Genomic DNA, 19,963 nt, shown 5'->3' with positions numbered 1-19,963 from the left:
ATAAAATACAGTACCCCTTCATGCTCAAAACACTAGAAAAAATAGGGATAGTGGGAACATTCCTTAACATTGTAAAGGCCATTTATGCTAAGCCCATGGCTAATATCATTCTAAATGGTGAAAAACTGAAAGCATTCCCCCTGAAAACTGGAACAAGGCAGGGATACCCTCTTTCACCACTTCTATTCAACATCATTCTTGAGACTGGCCAGAGCAATTAGACAAAGCAAAGAAATTAAAGGGATACAATTTGGAAAAGAAGAACTCAAACTATCCCTGTTCGCTGATGACATGATTATATATTTTAGAGGAACCTGGAAATTCCACCAGAAAACTCTTAGAACTCATAAGTGAATTCAGTAAAGTAGCAGATTACAAGATCAATGCCCATAAATCCAACGCATTTTTATACATAAGTGATGAATCTTCAGAAAGAGAAATTAGGAAAACTACCCCATTCACAATAGCCTCGAAAAAAATAAAATACTTGGGAATCAATCTCACAAAAGAGGTGAAAGACCTCTACAAGGAGAACTACAGAACACTAAAGAAAGAAATTAAAGAAAATCTTAGAAGATGGAAAGATCTTCCATGTTCTTGGATAGGAAGAATTAATATTGTCAAAATGGCCATACTACCTAAAGTGCTATACAAATTCAATGCAATTCCAATTAAAATCCCAATGACGTACCTTACAGAAAGAGAGCAAGCAATTATGAAATTCATCTGGAAGAATAAGAAACCCAGAATAGCTAAAGCAATCCTTAGCAGGAAGAGTGAAACAGGGGGTATTGCAATACCAGATCTTCAACTCTACTACAAAGCAATAGTAACAAAAACGGCATGGTACCAAAATAGAAAGGTAGATCAATGGTACAGAATAGAGGACACGGACACAAACCCAAATAAATACAATTTTCTCATACTAGACAAAGGTGCCAAAAATATGCAATGGAGAAAAGATAGCCTCTTCAACAAATGGTGCTGGGAGAATTGGAAATCCATATGCAACAGAATGAAAGTAAACCCATATCAGTCTGCAAAATTAAAAAAAAAAAAAAAAAAAGAAAGTAAACCCATATCTCTCACCATGCACGAAACTAAACTCAAAATGGATTAAAGACCTCAGAATCAGACCAGAGACCCTGCAGGTTATAGAAGAAAAAGTAGGTCCAAATCTTCACCTTGTTGGTCTAGGATCAGACTTCCTTAACAGGACTCCCATAGCACAAGAAATAAAAGCTAGAATCAACCACTGGGATAGATTCAAACTAAAAAGCTTTCTCTCAGCAAAGGAAACTATCAGCAATGCGAAGAAAGAGCCTACAGAGTGGGAGAATATCTTTGCCAATCATACTTCAGATAGAGCACTAATTTCCAGAATCTATAAAGAACTCAAAAAACTCTACTCCAAGAATTCAAATAATCCAGTCGACAAATGGGTTAAGGAAATGAATAGACACTTCACAGAAGAAGATCTACAAACAATCAACAAACATGAAAAAATGTTCAACATCTCTAGTAATAAGAGAAATGCAAATCAAAACCACCCTAAGATTCCATCTCACCCCAATTAGAATGGCGATTATCAAGAATACGAGCAACAACAGGTGTTGGCGAGGATGTGGGGAGAAAGGTACACTCATACATTGCTGCTGGGGCTGCAAATTAGTGCAGCCACTCTGGAAAGCAGTGTATAGATTCCTTAGAAAACTTGGAATGGACCCTCCATTTGACCCAGCTATCCCACTCCTTGGCCTATACCCAAAGGACTTAAAATCAGCATACTGCAGAGATACAGCCACATCAATGTTCATAGCTGCTCAATTCACCATAGCCAGACTGTGGAACCAACCTAGATGCCCTTCAATTGATGAGTGGATAAAGAAACTGTGGTATATATATACAATGGAATATTACTCAGCCATAAAGAATGATAAAATTATGGCATTTGCAGGCAAATGGATGAAATTGGAGAATATCATGCTAAGTGAGATAAGCCAATCTCAAAAAACCAAAGGACGAATGATCTCACTGATAAGCAGATGATGACATATAATGGGGGGGTGGGAGGGATTAGGGTTAAGGTTAGGGTTAGGGAGGGGGGCAAGTATGGAGGAAGGAAGTACTGTATAGAGGGTAAAGAGGGGTGGCAGGGGTGGGGGGAAGGGAAAAAATAACAGAATGAATCAAACAACATTACTGTATGTAAATTTATGATTACACAAATGGTATGCCTTTACGCCATGTACAAAGAAACAACATGTATCCCATTTGTTTACAATTTTAAAAAAAAAGTTTATACTAAAAATAATTTCCTCTTCCCAAATTAAAAAAAGTTGATATTGATAAAAAAAATAAATATTACTTTCATATACAAAAAAGTAAAAAAAGAATGAAGGTGCTAGAAAGGTCATTGAAAGTTATATTAAAAACAACCCTGGGCTGACTTACCTATGCATAGTAACTTGGTTTTTCAAAACTTTGATCTAATCTGATAATGGGAGATGTTTACATTTGAATTATGACTGTCATAGATACATGACAGATTCTCTGTCACTACCCTCAGTAAATCATTAGCATTGTTCAGTTTCAACAAAGATGGTAGAATCAGAGAAAGGTGAAGAAGATAAAGTCTAAAGAGATCTCATGAATTCTCCTTTTTAATTCAGAAATTGTAGCATAGAGAGCCAAATGTCTTGTTCAGGGTCTTCCAGGGCCAGGTTGTGGTCTTGGGGCCAGGCCCCTCTCTATTACGCACCCCACCCCTGATTGTGAGTTTGTTCATACTGTGGTTTAAGAGAGTTCCTGGTGTAGGCAGAATAGTGAAGTAGGATAGTGTGTTCTGTAGCCCCCATCTCTCCTCTCCTCTCCTCTCTGGGTTTCATGAAATCCTTCTAGACTCTTAGGTTATCTTAAGTACCTCCTCCTTTTTCTCCACTGGCTTCCTGCTGTCAGAAAAGAAATCTTCCTTCCCTTAATCTTTTCCTCTGTTTTAGGAGCCTTAGGAACATTTTATTTAAGTATTTGGTATGATTTTGGTTAGAATGGTACTGCTTTATACTGTAAACTCCTTTCCTGGCATCCTGAGGTCTTAGCACCTTGCTCAGGTTTTGATGCATAATAGATAGCAATGTGTGTTTGAGGAGCACATGACTGAAAGAAATAATGAATGAACATTTGCATTCTGTAACTCATTTCTGGTCTTCCCCTGTTACTTGTATTGTTAAGGTATCTGACGAAACAACGGATATGGAATATGTGCTCACCGTTAATAAATGTTTTATTGTAAACTGATTTAGTAAATGGGGTTAGTACTGCTTGTTTTCCATTGAATTTCTCACTGAGACAGTACAGATCAGTGTTCTTAGCCTTTGTTTTATATTTAGAGGTTTGCATCCATTTAAGTCTTCAACAAATATTTGTGTGCATATTTAATTATATCCATTGTTTTAGAGATTCTGGCTTTGTCCACTTTGGCATATAGTTTCACATACCTAACATGCTGTCACTTTGTGAAAATGTATGTAAAACAGATTTTTGTAATGTAAGTCATTTCTACTGATAACTGTAAATTTGTCCTACCTGCTTTGCACTGATTACGGTACAAGGAAGAGAGGAAGAGGGAAGCACCAGCTTTGGAACATCAGCCTTAAGCCTGAAGCAGGGAGAATGAAAGCTCACTGCATTAGAGTCCTCCCGGAGCAGAACTGAATGCCTGATAACAGCCAGCTGGGAGCTGGGGGAGTTAAGAGCAGCAATTTTACATTACACTGGAGTTTCTAGGCTGGCATGGAAAGAGATACCAGTATTAGCTATTTGCATCTTACTGTAGCCACAGGGATATGTGAACAGCTGAAGAATTAATTTGATATATATTCCCAGAAGCCTCTCCTCTGCCAACAGAATTCCATTACTGTGAGCTTCTGAGTGTGTACTGTGAATTTGTTTCTTGCTTTTTAATATCTGCTCTAGCATATTTTTGGTAAGTGGATTGCTGCCTAATGGGGAGCAGCTATCTCTTGGTTTGGAATAAACTCCATTAACCTAAGCAGGTACAAGGTAGAAAAGGTAAGACTCTGAGTCTGCAAATGCCTTACACCTTCAGGAAGGCAGAAATTTTAGATTAACACATAGTCCTCTGTCCTGTAAGTGTAGTTGCAACAGAAACATTTTATTTCCTGTTGGTGGTAATTCAGAATTGAGCAAAGTGATAGACACATGTTTTGATGGGGAAAGAGGTTGACTCCAGGAGCAGCTGGTCCCTGGAGTTCCTGGCACGCTGTGTGTTGTGGGGGATGCACCCTGGAGCTGCCCACAGGTCTGCATCCACCTTGAATGAGGCCTTTTCACATCCTTCTCAGTTTCCCCTTTCCAGCCCTCAGGATGAAAACTTTTTTTCTGATTAGCTTTTGCATTAAAATCTTTATCACTTGCAGAAGGAAGGAACTTCAGGCATCACCAAGAATACTGAGAGATGTTTTGTGTAGCAGAAAGACTTAGTCCAGGGCAAGACTGGATGTGGCTATTGGAAGGGCAGTGATTTTTGCTTTGGCATCAAACGTTTGCTCTTAAACAAGGAAACCATTCTCATTCTGCAAAATCATTCACTACACTAAAAATAAGAGCTGTTGGAAACAACAGAGTTAGAGGAGGCCACTCAAAACCTGTGGAACTGTGTACATGGAGAATCAGTGTAAACCATAAGAACCCAAGTAGAAATACACAGGTAAGCCACCTCGGCTTTTACACCTGTGTCCCTGGCAACCCCTGCTTTCCAGCTGCGTGTACTTCAGAGCTCATTCTGCTTACTCTGAGAGCACAGGTCCTTGAAGTCAGTCACTTTTAATGGAGACCTGTTGCATCAGATTTAAACTCAAGATTCAGGAGTCATTTTTTCCTGCTGGTTTTTTTTTTTTTTTTTTTTTTTTTTAATACAGAAGGAAATGTCTCTAGCTTTTTCATTTGTACATGCAAGCTCCCTAGATAGTTAAATGTGGAAATTTCAGCCACTAGAGCTGTCATTTTTGTACTAAAAAAGGAATTTGAATAAAATTACCAGCCTCAGGTTTTCATATATTGCAAGATTTTTTTCCTTTAATTGTTGGGGGTGGGGGACACTGCTTGGGATTTTTTCATAACATTAATGTTCTGGGAAGTCCCATATATAAACTACTGCAGTTTTTGCTTTATGTATTGACACCATTTTCCTATTTACCAGTTGTGAATTAGTTAAATCACCTTAAAAAAACATGCATTTTTATGGTTCAGTGAGAAGAGGTACTCAGTGTCCTTTGCTGTCCCTCAGACCTAGATCCTGTGCTCTGTGGCTTATATGTAGTAGCAGGCTATATTCATACTCTTTAGAACAGCTTTCTCCAAGTATGGGCTGCTGACCCCTGGGGAACCCCAGGACCTTCTCATATCATACATGAGGTCAAGCTATTTTCATTATAGTATTAAAATTTTAGTTGCCCATATTCTGTCACCTTGGCACCAACAGTATAAAAACAGTGGTATGTAAAACTGTGGGCATCTTAGTCTGAATAATTGAGGCTGTGGTACCAAATTGTAACTATGTGTCCTTGTATTCACCACCATGAAATTTTCTGTTGTAAAGTAATAATTTTTTAAAGTCAGTTTCCTTTAAGGAGGCCCTTGATTGAATGCACTACAAGTTATTAATTTTATTAAATTTCAGCCCTTGATTGCATTACAGTCTTTTTTGGGAAGAAGTAGGGAGGTACTCATGAAGTAATTCTGCTGTACCCTGAGCTACAGTGGTTGTGCCAAGGCAGGGCATTGTATTGCCAGTTGCTTTCTGAGTGGAGATTCAGGTTAGCAGTTAAATATGCATCTTTGCGGTAGTACTCACATATTTGGACAAATTAAATGTATGAATTTGAGTTCATGCCTGAAATTATTCAACTTTTCCTTTTCTATGTACTTAAAGAAAATAACTTATTTAACATCCTGATTTGTTACTGTGCAGAAGTTACAAACTTTAAAATACATTGACAGAGGTACTCAATTATTTTCACCTTTCCATCTGGAAGACTACATTCTGTCATGGTTGAGCACCAGGAAAAAAAAAAAACCCACTTGCTCTAAATAAAGAGCAACACCTCTGATTTTAACCCTCTTCTTTTTCCTGGCCAGTCCAGGGCAGATTCAGGAACTAAGTTGGAGAAGCAGAGCTAGGAACCTTTGCTATATAGAGATTCCAAAACAGAATTTACCAAGTACTGTCCAGCACTATAGGTTGAGCATCCCTGATCTCAAATCTGAAATGTTCTGAAATCTGAAAATGTTCAAAGCACAGACATTCAAATATTTCAGAGTCTGAGAAGCTCCCAATTTTGAAATACTTCTAATCCCAAGCATTTTAGATAAGGGATACTCAGCCTGTATTGGGCTCAGATTTGTTCAGATTTCATTTAGTCTGTGATTTAATCAAATTTCATTATGCTTTTGCTTTCAATCCCTCTTGATTTTCAGTTAAACTATATTAAAGTATAATGTTCTGTAATAGAAAACTATAAAAGCATTTGCCTCGGAAGCATGTTGTACTAGATCCTATAAAATAGTTGCTGTGAAGGAACTATTTGTCAAAAAAAAAAAAAAAGTATTGATTAGGAGGGGATGGGGGATTGAAAGGTTTTTCTCAGAAAGAAAAGGAAAGCATTTTAGATTCTGTGACTTTGGAGTCAGGCATGCTTCCTTTCCAGGCAGACTTTTGATGTTTCTGAGTCAGGCTTACCTGTGCTGCTTCAGGTACAGCCTGCGCTGCTGCCAGAGTTGTTGCTGAGAAAGAAGCAAACGGTATGGAGCCAGGGAGTGACCAAGGGCAGTTGCCTTTCAATCCCGAGTCCACCTTCAGGGGAAATGGTCTTCCTACGGCAGGGCAAGGAAATGCATCTGGCAGTGAAAATGGTTCGGCTCAGAGATGGGCTTCTTGAAAGAATGGTTGGTGCCAGCCTTGTGATAAGAGGGTGCACTCTTAAAGCTGAACTGGGAAAGAGGCTAATGACAGATGATGCTTAGTGAAAAATGCACCAGTGTGTCTAAGCATTTCTTTAAAATGTGTGTCTTGTACAGTGCTTTGATGATTGACATTTAAAATAATACTTGTATTTTTAAACATGTTCTTTATATAGTAAATACATAAACATATGTATGTGTGTGTGTGCATATGTATATTTTTTTCAAAGTTGGGTAAGACCCAGCTCTTGCCTCTGAGGACTGTCTATTGGGGAGGTTTGATGTAGATAAAACCACTACAGTAGTGGGTGAGAGGTCTGTGCACATATTTGCAGGAGAATGGAGGATGGAATAGCTCATTTTCCTGAGGCAGTTGAAGAAGACTTTTCAGAGAGGTAACAGTTGAACTAGGTCTTGAAGGATGGATAAGAGTTGTGAGAGAAAGAAGGGAAGAAGATGTTCTGGGCAGTTGAACTCCATGAGCAAAGCATAGGAGCAGTTACTATGGGTTTGCAGAGAGAATTTCAGTGTGCTTAGAGTATTAGGCTGTGGTAGAGATCAATCAAAGAAGAGTCTGTAGAAACAGGTACAAATCATGTCGTGAAGAGCCTTGTATTCAACAACAAAAATTTGGACTTCTTGGCAAGAGAGAACCACTGAGCAAGTTTGCTTATGGAGGAAGATGATTCTGATAACTAGGAAATGAGGTGGAGAGACAAGAAAATAGTGGCAGGGAGATAGGTTAGAGAATTTTGTCGTTAGCCCAGGATGGTGATGTCTTCAGGGAGTTCCAATTTTGGTGGAGGGAAGAGGTTTTCACTGTGGAAAAACTTGGTGATGTTGCATATAGTTACAAAAACAGTAATAAGGGTTTCCTCTCAGGAATATGAAGTCTTTCAGTGTTTCAAATGTTACTTGAACTTCTAAATTGAAGGATTTTTGAATTATAGATGGGAGTATGCAGTCACAGAAGATCCTTCATGGAATGTTTCACTCAACTGTGTCAGGACAGTGGTATTAATGGTGTGTCAACCGTTAACACAGAGATAAGACATCATTGAGATACACCATTTTATTTTAACCAAAGACATACATCACCTTTTCCACAGTGAATATTCCACTAGGAATAATTATTCCTAGTTTTCCTTTTGGAATCCTTAAGCAGTTGCATTGCCACCTTGAAGATAAAAAAGTTCCTTCCTGTGTGTAAATATTATATTCATGTTATTTCTAAGGCCAGATGCAGGCTAAAAAGGAAAACATTTTAAAACAGATCACTTGTGTTTCTGTTTAAACTTGGAAACCAAAAGATAATCATTTCACTGAGAGCTGAGGCTTTGATCACATTAAGTGATCTCCTGGAATAAAAACACAAGATTTTTCTTTTCTCTCTTTTCAGAGAATCACCCTGAAACTCTTTATATTGTAAATGATGTTCTTCTAAAGACACTTTAGTAATAAGATTATTTCATTGAGGAAGTTTTGCCTAGTTTGTGCATCAAGCAGTGACACCAGAAGTACGTTAGCCCCATGAAAACCATAGCTCTTTGTTTATGCTCTCTTCTATGAAAACACATTTTTTTGTTTTTCTCCTAGTACTGTGGATTGAACCCAGGGCTCTGCACATGCTAGGCAAGTGCCCTCCCACTGAAGCCCAACACACATTCTTAGGATGGCATTTATCCCTGCCTTAGTGTGAGCAACAAGTTTAAAGTTTCTGAAACTCAAGCACTTTCTAAAATTCTCTTCAGATATGGTTATCAGAAACATGTTTACTGTTCAACAGTCAGTCCTCGGTTCAGGTGTGATAAAGTATCTTTTAAAGATAATGTTAAGAGGGAGAAAAACCCACATAATTTCCCAGAGACCCATAGAGAAATAATCTGTTATCCTGAAAGAGCTATTTGAACTACAAGGAATATTGTTAAAGAATTGGGCCTGACTATGGTTTATCATGTTCGTTGGTTTCTTCTAAGCTGGGTCCCAGGAAAGCTTGTTTTAAAATCTGTTTTATTTATTAGCATCTATTCTATTCCACGATCCTCACCCGGATTGGTCTCAGCTTCAGAATGTGAAGACCTCAGTGTCTCAGTAGGCTTTAGCCCACGGTGTTGGGAACATTGCTGGCTAGCAGTATTGAACACAACAGTCTATTCCAAGATGCAGCAGAGGGGGGGGTCTCTGCACTGGATCTCATTCTTGACTTGTGTCTGTTTTTGTTTATGTTTATTCGTGCCTTGATGTATTAAATTGAAGAGCTGTCTCAAACCTTAGGCTGGCTTCTACTGATAGAGAAAAAAATTGGTTTTAAGAAGAATTTTGTCGATTGACAAATGTTGACTTCTTTAATTTTATTGATGGTGGAAAAATTCAGGAAACTTTATTTAAAATTCTAAAGGAATCTCAAATTATTGTTATAACATGGAAGTAGTGGAGTTTGAGCACAAATATTTTATACGTATCTACATATATGGCTATGTTTTAGTCTTCTCCATTTTTTGTAGGAGGTTGAGCTTCATTCTTCTGTACAATTTCAGCCAATTGAAATTGGCTTTCACAAACCGAGGTGTCAAAATTGGATGTTCATCTTGACATCCCTGTGTATTCTTGCTCTAAAAGGAGTCTTTGAGTGAAGCAGCAAGAAAATATTATCTGGGTAATTGTTTTGCAGATGAGAACTGGGATGATGACCAGCTGCTTGGTTTTGAACCATGCAATGAAAACCTTATCTCTGGCTGCAATATAATCAATGGGAAATGTGAATGTGATACCATTCGGACCTGCAACAATCCCTTTGAGTTTCCAAGGAAGGATATGTGCCTTTCAGCTTTAAAGAGAATTGAAGGTAAGCATTAATTTTTGTTCATCACCCTTTTGTAAGCTGTAGAATTGTGTAACTCTGAGCTGTGACAGTATGAGAGTTTGAAAAGGCAAAGATAGCTTACAGAGCTCTGCAGCTTTTAGAATCCTGAATGAGATGCATAAAGTATACCAGGTGCTGGTGTGAGGTTGAGTGTGTGCATGCATTCCCTAGGAGGTGGAATGGAAATGCTGTGGTCACATGAGCAGGTGGTTTGTGCCAACCGGCCTAGGTCACCCCTGCATAATGGATAATCTCATGAGCATTGTGCTTGAGATCAGCATCTGTTGTCACTAGGTCCATTCTGCTTGAGTGACCTTAAGATGGTACTCCATGAGGAGAGCCTGCTAATTAGAAAGGCTGCTCATATGGCAAAATGAGGAGCTCTTTAGAATTTAGAATTGTACATTGAGGATTGAAGGCTGAGGTTGATTTTGCCAGGGGCAGAAATCACATAGGTATGGCTTGATCACGAGGCACTTCACCTCTGGAGAAGAGTCGGAAGCTACATTAAAGTAACAAGAAAATTATACTATTATAGCCTATAACATTTGTACATTATGCATAAAATCTTAAAAAAAGAGATTGAGAACTTAAAAATGTGATTCATAACCACATTAATACCAAATGGCGTACCCAGAACTTGGTGCTATGGCTCACAACTCACATTAATGATGGGGAAGGCCTGGGCTTAATTCTCATCCCTGTCCCTGACCAGCATTGAATTATCCCTTAGCTTTAGTTTCCTTTTGGGGGAAAAAGAAATAGAGAAAATGAGTGCTAATAGGACATTTTAAAATGTACTGTTCTCTCTGAAATTATGTCATTCTAAGATGGAAAGGTTGGTAACACAATTTGGAATACCAAGGATTTTCAGCATCCAAAAGACAACCTCATAGGGCGGAACTGAAGTTTGGGAAATGCATTACATTTCCAAGTTCTGTTAAATGGTAACAAAGAAAAGAAATTTTTCAGTAGCCTATAAAATAACATTGCTGTTTGTACTTACCATTGTTGCCAAATCATTAAGAGAATATAGTAGAAAACGGTGGAAATAAAATTTTAGAGCAGTTGAGACTTTTATGTAACTTTAATTCAGTCTGTGAATTTGAACATCGATTAACAGGTTTCACACAATGGATGAGTCGCAGGCCTGGGAGTAGCCATGCAGTGTACTCTTTTGACCACATCATGACTCTAAGCCAGTACAGTTAGCTACCTGTACTGACTGCCCTTGTACATTGCTTCCTTGTCTACCAAAATAAATGTTTGGCCGACTTCAATATATAAACTTTTAGAGATATAGATAGTTACACATGTCTGTTTCACTAGTTAATTTTGTTAGTTGTACATATTTAAAATCACATTATATGAAATAACATAGCAATTAGAGCCATTACTTTTTGCTACTCTTATATTTCACAAAACTATTTGATTCAAACATTTCCAGTACCTCCTGGTGACTGTGGCTATCATTGTTTTTCTTTGATCCACCTTCTAGTCATTTAACAGCCTGTTCCTGAGTGTATCCTCTGCACAGCCATCTAAGTTGGTTGAAATGTAGCAAATCTAAGTATGATGCTATCACAGGAAGTTTGTCCCCAAACCCAGTATCTGTGCACATAAAATTAGGACAGTTGCATTTGTAATTAGTTAGGTGCATATTTATGATCTTTCCAGAGTAGTGATTGACTTCATTGATTTTTTTTAAAAAATTTTTTAGTTGTAGATGGATATAATGTCTTTGTTTATTTTTATGTGGTGCTGAGGATTGAACCCAGTGCCTCACACATGCTAGGCAAACTCTCTACCACTGAACCACAACCCCAGCCCCATTGATTTTTAAAGTAATTTTTAAAAAGCTTTTTTTTTTTTTTTTTTAAGATCTAGCAGTTCCTATTTTGAGATTGTTGCCCCAGGAATAATTATTGTACCTAATTAAATTTCTTTACTTTTAAAAAATTTTAAATGTATTGTCAGATGACCTCTGTGTAGTTCAAAAGTAGACTTGGTTGAGATCATTTGAGGTTAAATACTTTGTTATTCAACATAAAACACTTTGCTGTATGCAAGGTTTGTAAGAAATCAGCATTAGGGGATTTTTCCTTTACTGAGAAATAACTCAGAAAGAGAAAGCTCTAACTTCTATTCAAATCTGTATCATATGCAAAAAAATTAGTAATGACATCATACTTTTGAATAATTAAATCATTAATAGTATAGACATTTGATAGTTGGAATACCATAGGAGTTCAGGGTCAAGAAGCTTGACCCAGATTTGTACATGATAAGGCATCATGAAGAGTTTGGATAATGATGGATTTCAGGAATGAGAACATCATGGAGAAAAGAATAAAACATGGAAGTGAGAATTTTTATGACTTACATGTAAGCTACTTACAGAACTGGTCTAAGGAAGGCAGATTTTATGTCCACAGGTGGCTAATAGGAAATAAAGATGGGGAGGCAGAATGGAACCAGATTATGAAATGTCTGAAACTTCATGCAAGGAGCTGAAGCCTGGTAATGTTAGTTATCAGAAATCATTATAGGTTTATGAGCAGAGAGAAGCAGAGCATGGGGAAATCAATGTTAGGCAGAATGGGGGCAGGGGCAGATGCGGAATGGATAGCAAAGGGAGATGCTACAGTCAAGAGGCTGTGGAGAGCTGTTTCAGTTACTCTCACATGGTACCTTCAGAGACTGGGCTGGAGTGGTAACAGGGGAGACCACTGCAAAGCATAGATGAACAAACAGCCTTTCGATGAAAGAACTGACAGTATCTGTTAGTGGATAAGGGAGGGGTAAAAACGTAAAACATGATCCTAGGATTTCTAACCTAAAATCATAGTACGATAGTGCAAATAATAGAAATAGCATTTGGAAATAACAGGACTTGGTGATGTGGGTGGGAAAGAAAGAGAAATCAAAGTTGTATTTCCCTTTATTAGGGAGAGGAGCAGATTTAGAGAGGCCTCAAGAGTTTTGTTTTGGGCAAATTAAATTTGACATCTACACAGAGCTGTTTGTCACTTCAGTAATTGCTGATGTAATTCATAGACTAGCATTCATACATGGGTTGCTTATGTTAAGTATACTGAGAACCAGAGGGGTACATCCCCAAGGAAAGTCAGCCCTGTCTACAATGAGGAATAACCTAGTTGGAAGACTATTGAGCAAAAAAAAAAATAACACACTTCACACTGATTTATCACCAGATTGATTTATCAATAGTAGAAGAGATATCTATGTGGAAACCATAAAATGTGTTCCGAAATATTTTAGTCACTGGTGCATCACACATCACATGGGTTTCTACAATGGTGTAGATTGTGTAGGATTTAACTCCTGTTTGGACTTTCACAGTGAACATTTTTGTAAAAAGGAGTAAGATAGTTCAGCCTTTTGCAATTCTTCCTTTGTGTTTCTGCTAAAAGGCACCTAGAGATAATGTTAAATGGTGTATAATTTGGGCTGTATTTAGAAAAGAAAATCAAAATTCGTCTTGTACTATATAAGATTGTCTTACATTGATTTGACAAACATCTACTCTGCATTTGTAAGATGGTAAGTCAAGGAAGATTTTGTGGAGGAACTGGGGATTGAGTCCAACTCTGAGAAATTTGTTGGTTAGTCCACCTGAAGGGAAAGAAGAGTGTAAGAATCCTTGGATAGAAAAGAGCTTGAGCAGAGGTCATAGGTAGTAGGAAGTGGAGATGGTCAAGTCAGTGAGTTTTGGTGGCTGATTGACTTTTGGGGATGAGGAAGGGAAAGACTCCCAGATTTGGGGGTGAAGGGAGATGACTGTCAAAATAAATGCTCAGGGTGGTGATGGTCAGGATGGATGTCTGGGGAGCTGATGATCAAGATGTACATGTGTCATTTGCTAAATGTGGGGTACAAGGAGAGCAGCTTTATGAGAGATTGAGTAAGGCACATACTGCATTCGTTTTGTTACATTTGAGGTATCTGTGGAGAATTGAGGGGAGAATGAGAGTTATGTGTCCAGAACAGAAAGATCTGAACTGGAGATAAGGATCTGTGAGTCACGCTCAGGCCAGAGAGAGTTTGGTATCCTTAGTGACTTCTGAGTACCTCGGTGATGTGGGGAGTAGGAGCATTTTTAGGAAGATTAATGTGACAGTAATGTGTATAATGGACAGGAAAAGTGCGGGCAATGTTAACACACCAAAAGTGAGATAAAAGGGTACGTGCAGTCAGGCTGGTACAGGAAGTATTGATAGTCTGCCACACAGTCCAGGAGAGGCTAAGGACTAGTACCATTAGCCCAAAGCACAGTTGTTGGCACCCACGATACTAGAAATATAAAATAATAATTTAATTGATTATTTGATTGACTCATTTGCACACCCCTGTTCAAAAAAGTCTTTATGGGTGTTTGCGTTAGAGTCAGACCCATCCCTGGAATTGGAGCTAGTTCAGAGTAGAGCACTAAGGTGATTAAATAATCGCATAGGGAGATTAAAAAAAAAAAAATAGGATTATTGTCACAGATGCTTTCAGTCAAGAACTGCCCTCTCCTCAGCATTCTCTCCAAGTACCTCCTGGGACTTTGATGTCAGAGCTGCTTTCATTGTTTATTCATTCAGAAAGTTTTCATTTCTTTCTGAATGAAAACTCATGTTTCATTTCTTTCTGAATGAAAACTCATTGAAAACATGAGCTTTCATTCAGAAAGAACGTCTTGAGCACAGGCCATGGGCTGCTACACCTCCAATTTGCCAGTTTGACTTTGATTGGCTTTTAACTGAAGGACCATTTTCTAAATGGCCTTAAGGATGCACATACAAAAATTATACCACGTTTTAGATACACTATGGGAGTTTGCTTTTGTTTTTGTTTTTTTAAGATATGTCATAAGTCCCTTTAATAACATTTTAAGCCTTTACTTATTCTGGAAATGTCTCTAGCATAGAATATATAGCCCTAGCTAGTAAGGATCGAAAGTAAAATGAGAAATACTTAATTTATATGGAGTTTGATATCTGTATTTTTTTTTCCTGCTGCTTAAGACAAAAGAGGTAGTTTGATTTTATGTTGGATGGCTATATTCTCAGAAGCTAAACTAATTTTGATGTAGAGACAAATGGTTTCTATTTTATAGGCATTTTCCTTCCAGATTATAAAACCCTCAGAGCATTAACTTTTAATTATTCTGTACTTTAATTTTTACTATTTTGATTCTACCTAAGGAAATGTTGCTATCACGAGTCTCTTATTCCATGTTTAGTTTTTTAATTTCCTCCTTTCACATTTTTTCATGCAAGTGAATTTTATTCTTGGTTGTTATCTTTTTCTTGGTCTGTAGGAAGCAAAACAACCTATCCTGTGTGACCTCATTGAGTATTCTTAACTCTCGATACTATAATATTTGTCAGTAAAGAAAAATTTAGTATTTAGAAAGAAATATTGTAGTGTCTGCTTTTATTCATGGAACTTTTTTCCCTCAAAATGTGTGTGTATGTGTGTGTGTATATACTTTTTTAAATAGTGTGAGGGGAGGGCAGGAAGGCTCACAAAAAATACCTCAAAAAAATGATAGAATGGCGCTTGGGCACACCTTTGAAGTAGTGCAGCAGAATTCCCTTTTAATGCTCTTGCCTCTGAAACTGCCTGGTGGAGATGCTTTCAGCTGTGGCAGGGGACCTGTTGTCATCCAGTAACTACAGGGAATGCAGATGCCCCCCAGCCCTGCTCCCACCTGGGCCCAAGGTCCATGGGAGACCTAGGTGTCATGACGGAAAGTGCCTCCTAGGTTTCTCACAGAGATCTTGGTTCATGAGACCTGGCAAGGGCTGGGGAATCTGCATTTCCAGGAAACCCCAGGAGAAAGTACTCCTGCCTGGTTTTCACCACACTTAGAGGAGCAAAGTCATAGTGTTGTTCACAGGAGTCCACTTCCCTGCACAAAGAAGCAGCTCTGTGGTGTTACTCTTCAATCCCTGTGGATTTTTACTACTTCTTAACATTTTTAAAACAAAGCATATACTAAATTACTTTACTTCAAATATGAATACCAGGTAATGGGTTCGTTGTGAAATCAAAATTTTTCCCCTAAGTCAATGTTAAAAGAAGTTAAAGCAATATGGGAACTTTTTATCTTGTATGTCTAGGGCCGGGTAATAAATCAATCCTGAAACTTGAGTGCTAGAAATCATTTGTTTTCAATAGAATTGATCCTTTATGTTTGCCCATTTATTGTTTCCTAAACTTTAGAAGTATATCTAAAACTTTATGCCTATGGACCTTTGCGTGATTCTCTTGATCTTCTGATTGTTATTAAGTGTCATTATCTCCATATCTTTCCTAATATTGTATGGGCTGTAGTAGAAATTATCCAGTGTAATTATTAATTCACAGGATCAGAAATACTAAGAGTCAAATTATTTATTTCCTTCCAATATTGTTGATGTAGTCACGGAAGATTCTGGTGTACCAGACTTAAACTTAAGGAGGCTTTTCTTACAACTTAGCACAACTGTAATTCCAGTAGAGAGAGGATAAAAATGGGGTGGCTACTCTATGTTTTATGAGGTTTATGAAGTTCAAGGAAAGCTCTTGATCTTTCCAAACTTCTGTTAAGGTACTCCTTGATATGAGAATATGTGTACTTAATGTCGGCCCCCCAAAAAGGAGAACCTCTCACATTTTCATTCTTTGTTCTGAAGCTGGGAGTCAGTTTTGCAGAGACCATGCCTTCTGTTTTAGGACTTTCAGGTGTACAAATTGTTGAAGTTAGTAACTTCATTAAAATTATTGGCAGAATTGTTTTCCTTGGACTAGTTACATCTGAAAACAGTACTGAATTATACTTGTGAATGTACTGCTTTAACTCATATAAATTGCTTTAAAATTTTATTTTGTTGGAGGAATCCAGTTAACATCGCTTATCAAACACTAGCCCTTCCCTTGATCAAAACACTTTTAACCATACCTTTCAGGTGGGTGGGAGGCCCCATCACCTTTAGGGTCCAGCTGATTTTTTCTTAACCTACCAAGGTGCCATCTGTAGACACTTTTTAAATTAAAGCAGTAATTTTAAATCTGTATTGCTGTCCCCACTCTTTTTGTTAAGACAATCACAAATTAATTATGTCTTTCCTCTTTTTAGAGACTATAGGCTTACAGTATTTATGCAAAGACACAAGTGTGTGTGCATGTATATAAAGTGACTTTAAATATATGTATTCCATGGGGAAAGAAAATAGAAACAAAGTTATTTTTATAAGTAGTAGATTTTTAGACTGGTTAAATCAATATTTACATATCTTTAGAGTCGTCCTTAAAAACATGTTTTAAATCATTGCTATTTTGATGTCTTGATAACTGGTAAAAGGAGAATAAAAAGGGCTACTGAAAGGCGGAAACCAGTTTCAAATATCTGGGAAATAAAAACAGGAAACTCAAGGAACTTGGCCTAAGACCAGTTGGAGAGGAGCAGTTGGTTGGATAATTACACCTGCATTTTAGCTGTGGGAATGACCTTCTGGTAGTTACAATTTCTTGTGCCCATCAAGGAAAAAAAGTGATGATTATATATTTTATATCCTTCTGCCAAGAGACGTATGAATAGGTGGGTGTTGAAGAGCATTTTATTCAACACATTGGTCTTACAGAAAGGGATGGTGTAGAAACCAAATTTCCAAGGTGACATATAGAGAGATGCTTTCTATATACTCTACAGGTAAATAAAGTAATAATGTTCTGTACCATTTTTAAATTTTCCCACCTTTTCTCTTCTTTAACCTTTGTGTTTTAATTCTTAACTCTGCTTTTTCAAGCCATGTCTTCTGTCTCAAGTTGTGCCTAGTCCAAACATCTTTCCATACTTACTCCAGGTTAGTTAAAAAGGTACCAGCAGCTGTAGGTGGGCACTATCTGCCACATAACTGTGCTTTAGCTTAGGATTAAATATCATGTACTTAATATGCATTTTTAACAAGACATTTATTGTTCCTGTTGAAAGGCCAAAAAACCACCTGATACCTTCAGCCAGAGAAATGGTGTTCTTCTGGAGCCTTTCAAATTCCATCTCTGGGGCTACTTACCAAAATGTTCTAATGACTCACTTGAACAGGTTGAGGTTTCCACTGTTGGGTAGCCCTAAGCAGCCCTTCGAATGTTTATGGTTTCTGATTTGGCTGTAGGTGACCTCTCAGTTGTTCCCAGGGCTTGGCAAGTACTCTCATGCAGGGCTATTGAGTTGCTGCCTGGCCTAGCTGCCTCTGACTAAGCCCTGGCCCCTGCAAAGGTTTTTCCTGACATGAGCAAAGGATCAGGAATCCCATTCCTTCTGAGCCGCTGGCAAAGGTTGCTGAGTGGAGACCACTTCCCCAGGGTGGGGCTGCCTTCCTCCCAGAGGCTTGGAGCTGCCTTCTGTGTCTGCGGGGTTCTCCACTTCCTGCAGAGCAGATCTCTGTCCCCGGCCAACTTGTCTACATCAGCCAGGCTAAAGAGACTGTATTCCTAAAGTGTGTACCACCCTGAATTATCTTTCCTGAGTTGTCCTTAAGTTGGTATCTCAGGATTTCCTTCCTTAGGGTGATTAGTATTCCCAAACCATTATCTGGGATTGTGGATGACTCTTCCAAGCCAAACTGTTTTTATTTGTTCTGCTAATGGGGGAAAAGAAGTGGAAGGAAGATCAAGAAAGACTTTTGGAGCTAGGCATAGTGGGGTGGCCCACCTGTAATCCCAGTGATTCTGAAGGCTGAGGCAAGAGGATCAGGAGGATCTCAAGTTCAGGGCCAGCCTGGAAAACTTAGGGAGACCCTATCTCAAAATAAAAGGGCAGGGGATGTATCTCAGTAGTAGAGTGCCAGTGGTTCTAGTCCCCAGTACTACAAAGGGGGGAAAAAAAGAGGGAGAAGAAAGAGTTCAGGAACACAGTCACTGAATTTGCATTCAGTCCAAAAGTGCTGTTTCAATGTTCTTCCTCTTTTATTACAACAAGTAAAAATTTTCTAGTAAATATGTTTGTTGCATTTCCCAATCTTGCCATTATTATATATTTACTATTATCTTTATTAAGATATTCTCTGAGGAAAAAAAACTCTTCTGAATACAAAGGATTTTAGTTGTTTTAAGAATAAAGGAAAAGCAAAAATCTTGATTAAATAAAAGAAGGGAGCTGAATGCATACAGTTACACAAAAAGGTACCTGTAAGCAAAGCTATAGTTTCTTCTACTTCCTGTTGAAGGTTAATAGAGCTAACCTTGTATGAAAGTTGTGATGATTGTCAATTTTTTTTTTCCTCTGTAGTCATCCCATTCTGTTTGTCCCACCTCAAAAGTCCAGCCTCATCTTTGTCTTTACCACTCTTGCCTTTCATATGAAAAACATGTTTAAATTACTGACTCTTATTCATTGATTGCATTCTAGAATGCTTTCTTAGCCAACATTCACATTTTAATCGTTTCTAATTATGAAATTCCCGTTAAAGCAGAGCTCTTTAGATGGAGCAAGGATTCCCCACAATCAGACCTGCCCTTTTCTGACTGTGGCCTGCTCACCTAGGGAGGACAGACCAGGGGCTGGCCCACTGCACAGGGGCATTTGAAATGAATATGAAAAGGACCTCACCCTAGGACATCTGAGTGGCCATGAGATGGACACACAGGCAGTGGCTAGTGGGATGGAGCAGCCATGGGCAGGCCAAATATTGTTGGACAGGGGCAGACATTCTGGGAGATACTCATAAACAAACAAAAAATAAAATAAATAAAATAAAATTGAGGTTGATTTAATTTTATGATTTTAGAAATGTTGACCTCAAACTGCTGCCTCTGCCTTCTTTTTGAAGTGTGTACCCTTCTTAAGAAAGGTATTTGTGGGCATTAAAATTCAGTATTTGAACTTTTAAAATTTTTTAGAAGTGTTCTAATAGCATAGCTACCTTCTTTAAGCGTACCCTTCTGGGACATTGGAATAATGTGCTTTGAGCCCATTATTTGGGTGGCATGTACTAAGGAATTGGGACTTAGTTGGGTTGTTGATGTCTCTGAAGCTCGGAACATTCTCTGGTACAGGGTGCCTTCCTGCTTTTGATGTGTGGCCTCTGTTGCTAACTGTTTTTTGCATCAGGAGGAAGTGACAGCAGT

The 19,963-nt window shown here is 38.2% G+C and overlaps 1 protein-coding gene across 6 annotated transcripts in view; it reads left to right on the top strand.

The window, feature by feature from the left end:
• The window catches only part of CRIM1 (cysteine rich transmembrane BMP regulator 1), a 186,810-nt gene that overhangs the window by 30,951 nt on the left and 135,896 nt on the right, over positions 1-19,963 (top strand). For 5 of the 6 annotated variants that reach the window (XM_079109593.1, XM_079109591.1, XM_079109592.1 and 2 more), the window contains exon 2: positions 9,653-9,826. The exons of the other annotated variant lie outside the window; for it this stretch is intronic. In XM_079109593.1, coding sequence (XP_078965719.1) covers positions 9,653-9,826 — 174 coding nt within the window. The remainder of the gene's footprint in view (positions 1-9,652; positions 9,827-19,963) is intronic. 6 annotated transcript variants of the gene reach the window in all.

This window comes from Sciurus vulgaris, assembly GCF_902686455.1.
Source record: "Sciurus vulgaris genome assembly, chromosome: 14".
Classification (NCBI taxonomy): domain Eukaryota; kingdom Metazoa; phylum Chordata; class Mammalia; order Rodentia; family Sciuridae; genus Sciurus; species Sciurus vulgaris.
This window is presented reverse-complemented; position numbering and strand designations above follow the sequence as displayed.